General features: G+C 36.6%; 1 protein-coding gene across 3 annotated transcripts in view; it reads left to right on the top strand.

Moving 5' to 3' along the window:
- Positions 1 to 17,225, top strand: part of RNF128 (ring finger protein 128) — a 112,566-nt gene that overhangs the window by 74,376 nt on the left and 20,965 nt on the right. For all 3 annotated transcript variants that reach the window (XM_066249595.1, XM_066249593.1, XM_066249594.1), the window contains exon 2: positions 6,186 to 6,433. In XM_066249595.1, coding sequence (XP_066105692.1) covers positions 6,186 to 6,433 — 248 coding nt within the window. The remainder of the gene's footprint in view (positions 1 to 6,185; positions 6,434 to 17,225) is intronic.

Genomic DNA, 17,225 nt, shown 5'->3' with positions numbered 1-17,225 from the left:
CCGGCCAGGGCCTGGTTACCAATTTTTAAATGAAGAGCACTACTGAATTCAGAACTATCTAAACAAGTACAATTTATTATTTTGACAAATTATTGGACACTAAAGAAAAATAAGTATTCTTTTTTATATAGGGAGAAATACTAACCTCGTGTAAGTTCAGAATGTGATTTGGAAATTATTTCTTCCTACTACTGGAGGTGATAATAAATGTGCACAATTTGTTTCACTGGCTTAGTTCTTATTCTTTGTAATAACGAATAGCTCACATAGAGAAAACACTTGCAAGTGCCTAGAGGGAGGAGACTACATTTTATTCCTTTCTGTAACTCTAAGGCTTAGCATAGTGTTTGGCACGTGTATAGATACTAAATAAATAAATTAATTAATTAAAAAAACTATTTTTTTAAAAAAACCTTAATGAATTGAGATTAGAGGTATTCTCTTTTGTTTAATTGGTCCATAAGAAAGTTAATTGAACCATAACCTTGATCTTATTAGCATTAGCACTATCTTTTAATCAGCTAATGTGTGCAACCCATATTTGGCTTCTTAAGCCTGGTACTTTCCAGAGGAGAGAGTTGGTATACTGAAATTTTGGATAGAAAAGTGAAAAGACTGGCAACTTGTACAAGAGTCAATATATTAGTCTATCAACATTGGTTTTAAAGATCAACTATCAGGATGTCTTGAAGAAATATTAATAATTTTAAAGATTGTAATATAACTTTCTATTTAATATGTTGTTGTGCTACTATAAGTGAATAAACATAAACACATAAAGAACATATATTCCATGATATAGGTTGGTTATCTGTTAATTGAATTTGTTTTCTTGAGGGTCTGAACTCCCACCTTCAGGGAAGATCAATTCTCCTAAACACTTGAAGAAGTGCTTTGAGTTTCCCTAGGAAGGGAGTATCAGTACTACATCCTTCCAAATAGGCAAAAGATTATATTCTATTCATCCTTTTGAGAAAATGTTATCCTTCACATCTTCTAAATCTTATTTAAAATGAGGAAAACTTCTGGCCTTTGTGTGTGTATTTTTATGTTCGCTTTCTATTCCTTGGCACACAAGAAATTAGGGAGATCAAACATTCAGAATAAATTCCGAACACGACCACATACAGGGTACTTATAATAAATGACTAACTGTATGTGCAGAATATGTTTTGTGATGCTTTAAGAAGATCACTTACAAAGTCACTAATTTTAATATGAGAGTTTTGGAATTAGCTGCAGCATAGTAACAGCTTCAATCTTCAGTCTCTAGTATTTTAAGGACAGAAAAAGCTTAAGAGAGAAAAAGGCTCAGCAAAACCTGCTTTAGCAATGCATACACACACACCAATCAGAAAAGTATTTTTTTCCCCCGTGTTCCACAAAAAGAAGTCTGATTGTTTTTCTTAGAAAACTTATGATACATATTTTATGGTTTACGTCAGAGTAACAACTAGAATAAATTTAACATGATACTGTACATGAACTTTGGTCTTTCAAAGTAGGTGTGAATAAGTGAAATGAATAAGCAAAATAACTCTGTTATGTTTTGAATTTTATACTACTTATATTTAAGTTTTGACTCTAATGTCCAGTGGTATACTAGAGTCATATGGCTTAGCCAGTTGTACCCATATTTTCCCAAATCCACATTCATATGGCCATGGGGGTAGTATTTACACCACGGAAATTGGAAAATAATAGAAATCAAGGATTCCTTTTCCCCCTTCCCCACACCAAAAGCCAGTTTTTAAACATTTACCACAACCCCCTCGAATGTATCTATTTAATTAACATATTTACAGTCAAATAATATCTTTATATTTATTAAAGATAAAGAAATGCTGTAGAATAGTGGTATAAAGCAGGTATCAGTGGTCCACTTACTAGCTTATGTTATTCTAGGCAAGTCAGTCAGTGTTATCTTTTTTTAAAAGATTTTATTTATTCATTTTTAGAGAGGGGAGAGAGAAAAATAGGGGGGAGCAGCAAACATTAACTCCCATATGTGCCTTCACCAGGGAAGCCCATGGTTTTGAACTGGTGACCTCAGCATTCCAGGTCAACACTCTATCCACTGTACCACCACAGGTCAGGCCAGTCAATGTTATCTTTAAAGGGATAATAGAAAAGCCTACCTTATAGGGTTGATGTGAAAATGAAATATATTAATGGATATAAAGCACTTCGAACAAGGTCTAGTTCAGGGGTCCCAAACCTTTTTACACAGGGGCCAGTTCACTGTCCCTCAGACCATTGGAGGGCTGGACTATAAAAAAAACTATGAACAAATCCCTATGCACACTGCACATATCTTATTTTAAAGTAAAAAAACAAAACAGGAACAAATACAATATTTAAAATAAGGAACCAGTAAATTTAAATCAACAAACTGACCAGTATTTCAATGGGAACTATGCTCCTCTCACTGACAGGGGCCGGATAAATGGCCTCAGGGGGGCGCATGCGGCCCACAGGCTGTAGTTTGGGGACCCCGGGTCTAGTTTATAGATAAATCTTATCTGGCAACCTCAGTTATCCAGAGTATAGCCAGGATTGAAGCCGTAAACAAAGTATCACTGAGCAACCAATATAAATATCAGAGGGCACTTGCACTGAAGCCCTCAAGCTCTTTCCCTGAAAGGCTGTTTTACTTCTTCAGACCCAAGTTTGGTTGAGTGTTTTGAGTTGAAAGTAGGCACCAGAAGTGAAAAGGAGGATCTGATAATGAGAGATGTCAAGGAAGTAGCATCTACATGACTTAGTAGGTTAGCAGTAAGTATTCAAACGTTATTCTGAAGTTTCTAAACCAAGTGACCAGAGGTTTGTGATGCCATTAACTGTTATTGAGAACACTGGAGGAGAAGCAATTTTTAAATAGATGCAGTAGTGTGAAGAAGAGAAGACATATAATAATGCTTAGAAGTAGGTCTTTCATAGGATTAGAGAGCTAATTAAATAATTGGACTATATATACCATGTATGAATATGGATAGAGCAATTGAAGCACAGCGTTGTTCATTATGGATTGACAATGTATTTCTTGACTATCATTGTTTTTAATCTCCATCTGACTACAATGGCCAGTATGTTCCTGAGTATCCACCCCTGCTACCCACCTCATATCTTCTAAAGAAATGAAAACTTATTTCTATTATTCAAAAAAGTTTAGAAGAACACATCTGTGATAAAAAAATAAATCTGTAAAATTATATGTTCCCCAAACTAATTTTTAGAATTGTCCGTGCTTTCAAAGATTATACAGGTTATACCATCAGAAATGAATGCAAGTTTATATAATTAATCAAAACTTTATAACAAGAAATCTTCCTGACAGATGTATTATAGAGAAAAGACAAAGTCTGTGCTTTTAGTGGCAAAGCTAGAAATGTGCAGCCTGCAAATAAATAGAAATATGAGCCACTCTTCTTGCAAAGTCACCAATTCTCTAGCCCCATGAAGGATATTGGATCATATACTAATAGAAGAAAAATAAGCAACAGAAGGCATTTCAGACTCCTTTCCATTTCAGACTTTCCATTGCTTTTTAAATTTTCCCCATGTAAATGAGAAGAGTAAGTTGTCATTGTCTACCAAATTGAATAATTGCAAATGAGTCAGTACATTATGAAAGGGTTTAATTAAATAGCTATCATACATACAAATTGTCTTTCAGAATTTAAAAAATCTGAAGTAATACCTTTTGACTATATTATTTTTTAATTTGTTTATTGATTTTAGAGAGCAGAAGGGAGAGGGAGAGAGACAAAAATATCAATCTGTTTCTGTATGTGCCCTGACTAGGGATCAAACCAGCAACCTTTTGTGTATGGGGACGATACTCTAACTAACCAAGCCATCTAGCCAAGGCAATATTGTTTTTAAATTAGTAACTTCAAGTAAGAAAAGGATCTTGATCTTTTGAAGATGTTGGCCACTAGGGACTATAAATTTAAGGGATTACTTGGGTAGTAATTCTGCTATGTATATTGCCATTTAAGGTTTATACTCTTTGATTATTTTTTTAATTTTTATTTATTTATTTATTTTTTTACAGAGACAGAGAGTGAGTCAGAGAGAGGGATAGACAGGGACAGACAGACAGGAACAGAGAGAGATGAGAAGCATCAGTCATTAGTTTTTCATTGCGTGTTGCAACACCTTAGTTGTTCATTGATTGCTTTCTCATATGTGCCTTGACCGCGAGCCTTCAGCAGAACGAGTAACCCCATGCTGGAGCCAGCGACCTTGGGTTCAAGCTGGTGGGCTTTTCCTCAAACCAGATGAGCCCGCACTGAAGCTGGCAACCTCGGGGTCTCGAACCCAGGTCCTCTGCATCCCAGTCCGACGCTCTATCCACTGCGCCACTGCCTGGTCAGGCCTCTTTGATTATTGATAGTGGGAATACTATTTTCATATTGTACTTTTGTATTTAAATTATATTCTAAGGGCCTTTTAGAGGTGTGTGTATGTGTGTGTGTGTGTGTGCGCGCGCGCGCGCGCACATGTGCATGCACTTGGGTGTGTTGTTTTGTTTCTTCCAGATTTGAGTTTGATCATTAACTGAAATAGTACCCTAACCTAATATCAGTGGGAGGTTTCTCTGGTTGGTAATCTCTTAGCTTTCAAAGAACTCTATTATTTTGCTTCAGATTATTGGTATCAGGTCATATAAACTAGAAGGAATATAAACCTTGATAAGCATTGAAATGGCATGAGTAATTTGACATCCTCATAACATTGGCAAAAATAATGTTTGTCCCTTATTTTTTCACAAGATTTATACAGTTAGGGGTCAGGGAAGACAAAGATTAGTAAAAGGTCAGGTAGAGAGGGAGGTGTTACAGAGATTAGGCCTTTAGACTGTCAACCGATGGTCAGTGGCATCAATTCAACACCAACAGGAATCCCCAGTTTGGAGTATGGTGAAGGAGGAGATTTTATTCAGTGCAGACAGCTGCTGGCCCTTCTCCAGTGAAATAGCTCTGCTCTACTCCAGCCTGCATAGAGAGCTCTGCTCTGGTCGGGTCAGTCCAACATGAGAGAACAAGGCAGCATGGGTGATACAGCTCCAGCTGGACAAACGCAATCTACAGTGGAAAGGGAAAGTGTGCTCCAAAAGTCAGAGGGGAGCTTATTTATATATACTGAAGTCCCACCACTTGTCCCTCATTGGTCTGTTCTCATGCAGATGAGGACGCCAAATCCTCACAATTTGATTGGTTCAAAAAGAACTGTTTTGATTGATTGAAATGGAGCCACTCTGATTGTTCAATGAAGATGCTGATGAGGATATAACTATGCATCTTCAATTGAATGGGGAATGTCTCAGTTGAAATACAATTCCAGGAACTCCTTTATAAAAATTAGTTCAGACAGCAGGGGCACAGTACAACAGGGCAGTTCAGTGCAGGTCACAGGCAGTTTAATTCATGCTTCTCCCTGAAGCACAGCTTAAGTGAGAGGCCTTTGTTCATCAATGACTGCTAGGCTCTGTGTATAAATTTGAGCCCAATCAGCCACCAGGAGTCCTTCTTACTAGGTATCTTCATTCTCAAGGTCAATAAGACTAAGACTTATACTATTAGACTAAGTATTAAATTTAGTCTAATTTCAGACTTGATTTCAGTTGGTGTTGAATAGTAACAAATATTTTTATCAATATGTTGTACATTTGTGCTTCTAAGCATTATTTGCTTCAAATTACTAATCTGGATATGTAAATTCTTACAATGAACTTTTTAGTAGTGAGCTCATAAGATAGTCTATCACCTTATAAATTGGAAAACATATAGTTAAATATTTTCCTTTCCCAAATCTCAGATTTCCTAGGATGTAAGCCCTATTTTGTATCATCCAGGGGACTATTAATCTGTCAGAAAGCCTCCATTTGAGAGGCAAATTGGGACCCAACCTCAGTACTGTTGAATTATAAGTGGTTAACCTAAGGAGAAGAAAGTTATTTGTTATATATCATAGCTTCCTTACTAAACTGAATTCCTTATGATCAGTAACCAAGTGTCAGCATGTTTATATCCCTATAACTTATATATGTGTAGTAGATGCCGCAAAAACGTTAATTGAATCACTTAGTATCCTGCCTCATTTAAAGTCACATTAGCATTTAAATTTTTTATAATAAGAATGCTTTGCTAAACTAAAACTATATTCCTTTTCTTTTACAGGTGCAGGAGACATTGTTGCAATTATGATTGGCAATCTGAAAGGCACAAAAATACTACAATCGATTCAAAGAGGCATACAAGTAACAATGATCATCGAAGTAGGGAAGAAACATGGCCCTTGGGTGAATCACTATTCAATTTTCCTTGTTTCTGTGTCCTTTTTTATTATTACGGCAGCAACTGTGGGCTATTTTATCTTTTATTCTGCTCGAAGATTACGGAATGCAAGGGCTCAAAACAGAAAACAGGTTAGTAATCGTCCTTTCTTTTAATTTAAAAATACTTTACTATTTTAATTGCAGTTTCAGTGTCATGCATTTTAATCATTTCACTTGCTAGACAATGATCCATACATATGTTTTATAAAAGCTTATGGTTTTTAAATGTATGTCAGCTTTCATCCTCTCAAATCTTTTATTTTCTGTAAATTGTCTATAGCCTTAATCCTTTCTGATTAAGTCTTCTGACATCTCATTATGGGGCACAGCCAGCATTTAATTATATATGGGTATAAATATATATGTTCTTTTAAATATATTTTCTAAATTGCAAAAGCATTTTATACTTAATATAGAAAATTTAGAAATTAGAAAGTGCAAGGGAAAAACAAACTTCATGCAAAACTCCATATAATAAAAACTAGTCACCGCGCAAAGGTAACCACTGTTATTTTACAGGTATATATGCGTGTGCCCAAGCAGGTGTGTGTTTGCATGTGTGTATGTGTAGGGGAGTGGGGTCAGGTCCAGGAAAAGAGACTATACTGAAGGTCCTGAGAAAGAAAGTTTAAAAATATAATTAAATATGATATAATGCTAGGCTCCGAACAGAGTCACATGTTCCTAATTCCCACCATATTTTAACAACTGATATATAAACAAGTACAAAGTATATAAATAATAGAGCAAAAATACCAAATCATTGACTATGGAAGTACCTCTTGTTGTGTGTCTTTGATCCTACCACTCTTAAACTATCTGTCCTTACCCAGCTTAACTTCCATGGCTACTCCCACACATACATCTTCAGTTTCCTTGCACTTCTCTTTCTTTGTTATACTAGCTATCAAAATCCAACCTTGGTTAAATCCTGTTTCTCACCTACTCTCTACTTGCACTTTGTGTAGCTGAGCTAATAGAAAAACATGGACATAGATAGGCTGACCATGAACTCAGAGTTATCCCTTAATGCTGCTCAACAATCATACCATGTTTTCTTAGCCATTTTCTCTCCTGTTTTCCTAAGTGTTCCTTCCTTCTTTAACTTCCAACATCTGCTCCAACTGTACTCTCAACTTTTATTTTTTATCTTATTACACTGAGAAAATTGAAGTAGTCAAAAGAATGCTTCCACAAGTTCTTACCATACCTACTCATCTAACTGCATTCTATATCTCTATTCTGTATCCTCTGCCTTGGCCTCTGTTACTGTGAACACAGAAATATGCTAATACTGCTTCCATTTTCAAAAGAATTTCTCTTGACTCTAGGCCAGAAACCTTGAAGTTATTATTTTTCTTCTTTTTCTCTCAGTTCCCATATAACCTTTATAAGCAAAACTTGTCAATTCTACACTGCTCACAAAAATTAGGGGATATTTCAAAATGAATATGAAGCAATAAAAAAAGCATTTAATTTTTTTATTAAACAAGAATATTAGAAAAGCAAATGACAAGTCAAAGAAAGTTATTCAATTATGCAAATGAGATGCAAAACCAACTTATTTCTTTTGTGAAAATGCACTATATAAAAGGCTAAAAGTACTGGAACATCTGCATGTTCTCTGATCCCCTAAGTTTGGTGAGCATTATATTATCATTATATACCCAAAATCTGGTTACTTCTTTCCAATGTTATTGCTTCCATCCTAGTCCAAGCCACCATTATTTCTTCACTCCTCCCCCTCTCAAATATTTTCACTATAGCAACTGAGTGATGTGCTATGTCTCCAGAATGTTCAATAGGGGTCAATAATACATTTTTATGTGAATTAAGAAAATCCTTCCAAGACAGTGAAATTCTCACCGTTTCGTGCACTCTTTCTCCAATAAGCAAAGGTGAACCCAGTTTATTTGGGAATGGAGAAACAGTGAGGATTTCTTTATGGCAAGGAAGACCATTGAATTTAGGAACAGATAAGAATTGAAATCTTATAAAATCTTCATTATGATTAAATTCAAGTATATGGTAATGAGTGATGATTTTTTCAATGTTTAAAATTAATTGACTTCTAACCTCCACAGAGAAGCAGCTATCACATTGGTGGCAGATTCAGCTGTTACTAGCTGTAGTCAAAAGGATGTTTCAAATTCCTGTGCCAGGCCATTCAATAATTTCACACTGTGTTAATATTTGACATTTGTATATTGTGCTGTTTTTATCTCTGAGATTGGAAAGAAATGTCATATATGAGTAACTACCCAAGTTATAGTTACAATGACAAGAGTGTTTGGTTTGCTTATGTTTATAGTGGTGTCTGTGTTTCTATATTCTAAGTGTTATAAAAATTCTATTAACATGGCACTAAACCCTGTCAGCAAGTAATACAGTTAATTAAGAACTGTCTGGTGCCCACAACTTTCATTGGATATTTAACTCTGGTCTTATTGTTAATTTAAGTAATTTTCATAATTTATAGTATAATTTATGAAAATTAATTCTGTACAAATGGTAAACAATAACATTACTTCTGACATTCTAGTGAAGGCTTTTCAAAAGGCCTCTGTCACTACTTAGTGGGCTGTATCTTTATCTGTTTATCCCTTGGTGACTAAAGGATTAAATATATGAATAATAACCCCTCTTGCTAATAAATACTTGAAAGTACTAGAATGTTATTCACATGTTAATTTTCCTGACTTCCTATTTATTTTTAAAGGGTAGAGAGCTTGATGTGTATGATGGCTGTAAGTATCACTAAATATTTAATTGCATTATTCCCATTTTACAGGTAGAAATGGTAATGAAACTGAGTTACAAAAACTTACCTTCATTAGAATGTTAGGAATTTATTAGAATATTCAAGAATTTCTTCCCTATAAACCATTATGATGCATAGTGTATAATGTCAGGCAAACTGATAAATGTATAACCATAAATTTTGATGTTCAAAATGCCCCCCAAAAATGAGCAGCACATAGTGACTTTATGCCTGACATGTTATAATATGATGTGTAAGAACACATATTATCTCTTTTTTTGTGTGTATGGAAAGCTTTCAAACAAGATGAAAACTAGCCGTGGGTTGTTAATGAAAATAATGTACTAGGCATTACATGGTAGATTTGTGTCTCCACTGGGAAGAACCCTAACCTGAGACAAGGAGGATTATGGAAAACCTTATGGTATGCTCATACTAAACTGAATTTTGGAGTAACTACTATACTTTTGGCTTTGGCATGGAACACCCAGCATTTGGAGGTACAGTGTATGTATCCTAACTATATTCAAGCAATTAATACTCAACGGCAACAAGGCATGTGTTGGATTTTACATTGGCTAGTGAAACAAAAGTGGACTCTTAGTGAAGTAAAAGCTGGCCTACATATAATGGAACAAGCTGAATTTACTTTTAATGAAGAGTGACTTTCAGAAGAAAAGAATTTACTCTCTATAAAAAGGAAGATGATTAGAAGGAATCATCTTCCAAAAAGAAGGAAAAGAATGAGAATCCACTTGGAAAGAGGATAAAGCCTTGATAATATAGTTATACAGACCCAATACATAATGCTAGAGTATACCAGCTCTTAAGACTGGGATACTCTGGCACAAAAGAGTCTGTTAACTATTTTACTGCTAATGGAGGCACAAGTAACCCTGGGCTAATGGCCTTCCATTTTTAGCGATGGAAGCTCAGAGAGCACATCTTTGAGATACATGCAGATCCCCAAATTTATGACAATTTTCTGGGTGGAATTTATAACTTACATTGCTGATCTCTAACTGATCTTGACCAAAGGGTAGACCAAAATAAAACTAGCTTTTAGGAATAGGAATAAAACTGAATGATACTCATATATTTTCCAGGCAAAGGAGATGGCCTTGCTACACAACAGTAAATGCGATCTTATTAATTATATAATAATATGATTTGAGACAAATGATTGAGTTTGTCTTCAGCTAATATGAAACCTAGAAATGATAGAATTATTGTCATGGGTGATAACATTTGTACATAATATTTGGTATGTGGGCAAAGAACAACTCTTCTAAGAAGTTTAATAAGTACTCTGTGGTACTTCTTGATTTATTTTGTAACCAGACCAAACTTTATCACAACTACATTGTAATATGGTGTGATAATAGTAGTGTTGGTAATATTCAACAACATTGTATATAAATAAATCATATGATAATTGAATTATTGGAAAATTAAAATCTTCCCAGGATGTATGGTAATAATGGAGAGCAATTAGCCTGAGGAAGAACTAGGTTTAGTTCATTACTATATTAAAAACCTGTATACAGTTTATGGCAAAGATCAAGGGAGGAAACAGGTGTTAAATGGGTACATCGATATAAATATATTTGAAATTGTCCTATAGATTGAAAAAGTTGTTTCTTTGAGCCTATTTTCACCCTTTGTTGGCTTCTAAAGTATTACATATACTTGCCTTGTTCTTACTGTACCTGGTATATAAATGCTGTACTAACTGTAAAAGCCCAAATAACTATGACTATTGTGTTGTTTAAAAGACCTTGACCAAGAACAAGGGGTTGGATTTTGAGCAGATAACACAGTAGATCTACTTGCTTACTCCTTACAAATCATCAACGGATGGATGATTGGCCCTTAGCCAACCCCAAATAAATGGCACTCAAAGTGTTCATTATGTTGTTATTGATGATTTTGTTATAAACACCTAGAGCAATGGACCATGTTGTACCAACTTGTCAAGGTTGCTTGACAGATCAATCATGATTGATGATATACAGCTAGTTTCATTGCTGGGCTCCTGATTTTCAGCAGCACGGCCAGTTGCTAGCAGAATTACCTAGTGACCAGACCCTCCAATCTCAGCCTCAGACCCTGAGACTCAAATTGGCTCCCTGAGCAGAGATATGTAACACATGTCCTTGTAGTTCCCTACAAAAGAGATAGCACTCCTGTGAGGTCTCAGACAAGGAAAAACTAAACTACATTCTCATAAAACTTATCCTTGAACTTAAAGGGTGACTAAAAATATCTGAAATATTTCTGGTTATATTAGTTTCCTCTCCATGTTAATTAACTGGAAGGTTTATCAGTTGTCTACATACACTATCAATATACTATACACATTTGTGGTGGTTGTGTTTGTACGCATGTATCTGCTTCTGCCTATATTTGAGAACTAATTAACGCCTTTTACAAAATCATTATTTTGGCTGTTATGTGAGAAGAGCAGAGTGAACAGATTTTTGTATGGGTAGGACATAGTTTTATAGTCTTTCTCTTATTTTCTCACTGAACAAAAGAAAACTCCTATGGGTCTCAGGATTTTTATATATTTATTTACTCTAATTTTATATTTATATAGTAATTCTAAAGGTTTTGCTTATCTTTTTTTGAAAAATTCTATAATCTGAGCCATAGTCTATCTACCATGTTGAAATCCCCTTTTCCTCACTGCTTTTCCTGACATAGAATATTCTCACACAATTTTCACAGTGATCAGCTGCATCCAAGTGGTCTGCACTTCTATTTACCCCAATCTTAGGAGTTCTGTACATTTATGGGAAGGTGATTTATAGCCTATACCTCCTCTTTCCTTTAGGGATACTTTCATTCAAATAGTATGCATATTTAAAAAAAAATTTATTGATTGATTTTAGTGAAAGAAGAAGGGAGAAAGAGGGAGAAACAGGAACATCAAGCTGTTCCTGTATGGGCCCTGCCCAAGGATCAAACTGGCAACCTCTGAGCTTTGGGATGATACTCTCCAATCTAGTTATGCAGCCAGGGCTTATGCTTAGTTTTTTACTGGAAAAATAGATTTATTCCAGTTCTTCAAAAAAATTTTTTTGTGTATGTGTGACAGAGACAAATAGAGACACACAGAGAGGGTACAGATATGGACAGACAGACAGGAAGGGAGAGGGATGAGAAGCATCAGTTCTTTATTGTGGCACCTTAGTTGTTCATTGTTTGCTTGCTCATTATGTGCCTTGACCAGCGGGCTATAGCAGAGTGAGTGACGTCTTGCTCAAGCCAGAGACCTTGGGCTTAAACCAGCGACCTTGGACTTCAAGACAGCAACCTTTGGGCTCAAGCCAGTGACCATGGGGTCATGACTATGATCCCTTGCTCAAGCCACCAACCCCATGCTCAAGCTGATGAGCCCATGCTCAAGCCTGATGAGCCCGAGCTCAAGCTGGCAACCTCAGGGTTTTGAACCTGTGTCCTCTGCGTCCCAGTCTGACACACTATCTACTGTACCACTGCCTGGTCAGGGTATTCAGTTTTTATAGATCTAAGCAGCCACATGACTTAGACATTGATTTTGTTCACAGGAATATAGGAGGGGGAAAAAATCCTCTTGCTATAATTCCTGATTTTAAGTATTGTGTTTTATAAATTCTGAGCCAAATTTTATGAATTTTTTTTAAAGTAGTGACTTGCCTGACCAGACAGTGGTGCAGTGGATAGAACGTCGGAGTGGGATGCGGAGGACCCAGGTTCGAAACCTTGAGGTCGCCAGCTTAAGCAAGGGGTCACTCAGTCTGCTGTAACCCCCTGGTCAAGGTCAAGGCACTTATGAGAAGGCAATCAATGAACAACTAAGATGCCACAACAAAAATTGATACTTCTCATCTCTCTCCCTTCCTATCTGTCTCTATCTGTCCCTCTCTCTGTTTCTCTGTCCCTGTCACAAAAAATAAATAAATAGCCTGACCAGGCGGTGGCGCAGTGGATAGAGCATCGGACTGGAATGCAGAGGACCCAGGTTCGAGACTCCGAGGTCACCAGCTTGAGCATGGGTTCATCTGGCTTCAGCAAAGCTCACCAGCTTGGACCAAAGGTCGCTGGCTCCAACAAGGGGTTCCGTCTTCTGAAGGCCCGCGGTCAAAGCACATATGAGAAAGCAATAAATGAACAACTAAGTGTCCCAACGCGCAACGAAAAACTAATTATTGATGCTTCTCATCCCTCCGTTCCTGTCTGTCTGTCCCTGTCTATCCCTCTCTCTGACTCTCTCTCTCTCTCAAAAATAAATAAATAAATAAATAAATAAATAAATAAATAAATAAATAAAGTAGTGACTTAAGGGCAGGAAAATCTAGCTTGCTTATATCCACCCTCCTTTCTTGATTTTGCAGGCTCTACCCCTATCAAGTAATTAGGTTTGACTACATGCCTAGTGTTATACATCTGGGTTTCAGTTAAACCAAAAGCTGAATGCCTTGGAACCAAAACCAAACTGACAAATCACCAGACTGAAACATTTATTTTACTTAATTGGATATAAATACACAAATGAACTAGGCAGAATATCATTTGCAGCTCAAAAAAGTTTCACATAGAACCATATATATATATGGCTGAGATTCTTCAGTGACTAGAGCAAAAAGAGTTCCCCACATCTCAGTAAGTAGCCAAATTAGGATTTGAATATTGTACAATAGCTGCTTTAAGATTTTTTTCTCATTTCTTTTACTTATCTCCTTCATAAGGAATGTGAAGCCTTTTAAAGGCTTCATTGCTATTGCACAATGGAGGCAGTGTAATATAGTAGAGAGATCATGGGCTTTAAAGCCAGTTAAAACCTGGGCTTGAATTGAATCACAGCTCTACAACTAACTGGCGGCCTGGACTTTAGTCAAGCTTCTGAACCTTTTCTTGTCTATAAAACTTGGATATTAAAATACCTATTCCATAAGGTTGTTAATGATTAAACAGGACGACACTAAGCTTTAAAGCTAAGTATTGAACCTGACCTGTAGTAGGAGCCCAATATGTGTTCTCTAAGTCTTTCTTTTCCCAAATGTAGTGGAGTAGAGGCTTTTAATGAGTAAAACTGTGACTTGGATGATAAAATCTTGAAAATCTATTTTAATTTTCTAAATTCAGAAGATAACCTTTGATCAATGACAAGGCACTATGGGAATTTTTTTAATGATTAAGGCCCAGTCCTTGCAATCTAGTGGGAGAGGAAGACATGAATAATATGATAACAGAATATGATAAGAGGTAAAAACAATGTCCTTTTGGAATTTATAGAGTAGGAGAGAATTATGATATGGTGCAGAGGCATTGAAAAAGTATTTGATATAAATTCTGTAACAAAGTAGATATATTCTTGAAAATTTTTTAAAGGAATAATATATAAATTAGAGTTTGCATTGAGGCATTATTGTCTTTAAATGTTGCAGCATATTTGAGCACCTAGGAGTTTGACTTAAATAATATTTTCTAAACATATGTATGTAATATAAACTACTTGGTCTTAATGTTCTTCTCATATTTTAGTTTTATTAGGAATCAATGTATCTTGGAATACCTTGCTATAAGGGCAACAGTGGAATATTTTGAGTATTAATCACAGTTTTCCAAGGTCCAAAAATATAGTTTGTGCTTTTTACCAAAATCACCTGTTTCACATCCATACTTAAAGAAAATGGCACACATGCGTGACCAGGCGGTGGCGCAGTGGATAGAGCGTCAGACTGGGATGCGGAAGACCCAGGCTCGAGACCCTGAGGTTGCCAGTTTGAGCTCGGGCTCATCTGGCTTGAGCAAAAAGCTCGCCAGCTTGGACCCAAGGTCGCTGGCTCGAGCAAGGGGTTACTCGGTCTGCTGAAGGCCCACGGTCAAGGCACATATGAGAGGGCAGTCAGTGAACAACTAAGGTGTTGCAATGTGCAACGAAAAACTAATGATTGATGCTTCTCATCTCTCCGTTCCTGTCTGTCCCTGTCTATCCCTCACTCTGACTCTCTCTCTCTGTCTGTGTAAAAAAAAAAAGAAAAGAAAATGGCACACACACACACACACACACACACACACACTGAGGAGAAGTAACTGGAATTATCCAAATTTCCTTTTACATGATTTGATTTTTTTTATTCCAGAGATGCTTTGTAGTTTCTACTGCACTGCAAAGCTTTTATAAATTCTTCATATTCAAAGTCCTCTGCTTAGAATATTCTGGCATCTTGGGTTTCGCCCTGAATTTTTATATTCCTGACTTTATTTTAGCTTCAGTCTTACTGTCAATTCTCTTCTCATTGGCAGAGACTTGAACATTACATTTAAAGCTTGCCTTCAATCTAATCCCTCAAATTAATTTGCATTAGTCTTGCATATAAAGTTATATATTTATAATTTGTTCTTAATAATTTGATAAGCACTAGCAGTGGAGATTTGGGCATTTACAGTGTGTTGAATTGAGTATTTTAAAATAAGAAATCAAACTATATAGATTTAATATAAGTAAATACACTAGAGGTGTATCACTTCCTTGTGAGTGCACATTTCTTCAATTGTGTTGTAGAGCTCGTTGGTGACTTAAGCCTAACACAGAAGAGGTCGTAAGACAAAGTATAAAATGATTAGCAAAGACTTATCAACTCCATGTTTTTCTTTTCCCATTTTCTCTTCTTGGCTCTTCTATTTATCATTTGCTTTTTTCTAATCTTGGTATTTAAATAGCTCATGATCTGTATGAAAAGAGTAGTGACCTTTGGAAGTCTAGGCCGGGGCCAGGGTCCTGTGAGCATACTGGTTGTTGACTTTAAAGACTGGCTACAATTTGACAGACCATAGAATCCAGGAGTTGGGAAAACTGCAAAAGGTAGCTGAGTTATGATTGGGTTTATTGTAATGGAATCTTGAAATAGGAAGAATTCCATTAACAGCTTTATCATTTACAGGCTGCATTCCCTTTTGAATGAGTTTTGTTTTGGCTTTTATTTTTTACTTTTCCAAACCTCCATTTACTCATCTTTAAAACAAGGATATTATCTTTCAGGAGGTTGTTGTGAGGACTAAGTGAGGTAACATATAACATTTTAAAATCATAAGATAACTATATAAAAATAAGGAAGTAGTATTAGCTTCCTGCCCCAAGCCAGAGTAAAAAAAGATGGTTACCTTCATGTTAGGAAGAAACACTTTTAACTCTGGTGTTCAGTGGGACTGCCACTATACTCAGATTTTGAGCAAGGCATTCCTGCTCTTTGGGCATCAGTTTTCTCAAGATGTTTTTTTTTTTTTTTTTTTTTTAAATTTTTTTTTTTAAAGATTTTATTTATTCATTATAGAGAGGAGAGAGAGAGAAAGGGGGAGGAGCAGGAAGCATCAACTCCCATATGTGCCTTGACCAGGCAAGCCCGGGGTTTCGAACCGGGGACCTCAGTGTTCCAGGTCGACGCTTTATCCGCTGCGCCACCACAGGTCAGGCCGGGCATCAGTTTTCTTATCTGTCGGATTAGGTATCAGGCAAGGTTGAACTCTTAAGAGTTCTTCCAGTTTTAAAGACCATAAGTGGGCCCTGGCCAGATTGTTCAGAGGTAGAGTGTCTGCCCAGCATGTGGAAGTCCCGGGTTTGATTCCTGGTCAGGGCACACAGGAGAAGCACCCATCTGCTTCTCCACCCTTCTCCCTCTTCTTTCTCTCTGCCTCTCTCTTCCCCTTCTGCTGCTAAGGCTCCATAGGAGCAAAGTTGGCCCAGGCACTGAGGATGGCTCCATGGCCTTCACCTTAGGTGCTAGAATGGCTCTGGTTGCAATGGAGCATTGCCCCAGGTGGGCGGAGCATCGCCACTTAGTGGACATGTCAGGTGGATCTTGGTCAGCTGCATGCCAGAGTCTGTCTCTGCCTCCTCACTTCTCACTTCAGAAAAATACAAAAAAAAAAAAGATCCTAAGTGTACTTCCTTACTTCCTTTCACTGTCACTCTATTATTTACTTATGATGCAAAGAACAAAACAGAAGGGGAAAATTAAGTGCCATCACAGAATTCTCCTTGTGAATTAACTCACAATGAAGTCCCGAAGTGAGAATGAAGGGGCCTGGATTGGCACTGCTTTCCTTCTGAAGACCAGGCCTTCCTATTAACTG

Source organism: Saccopteryx bilineata, chromosome X, assembly GCF_036850765.1.
Source record: "Saccopteryx bilineata isolate mSacBil1 chromosome X, mSacBil1_pri_phased_curated, whole genome shotgun sequence".
In the NCBI taxonomy this organism is placed as follows: domain Eukaryota; kingdom Metazoa; phylum Chordata; class Mammalia; order Chiroptera; family Emballonuridae; genus Saccopteryx; species Saccopteryx bilineata.
The sequence above is the reverse complement of the archived record's forward strand: the minus strand, read 5'-3'. Positions and strand labels throughout refer to the sequence as shown.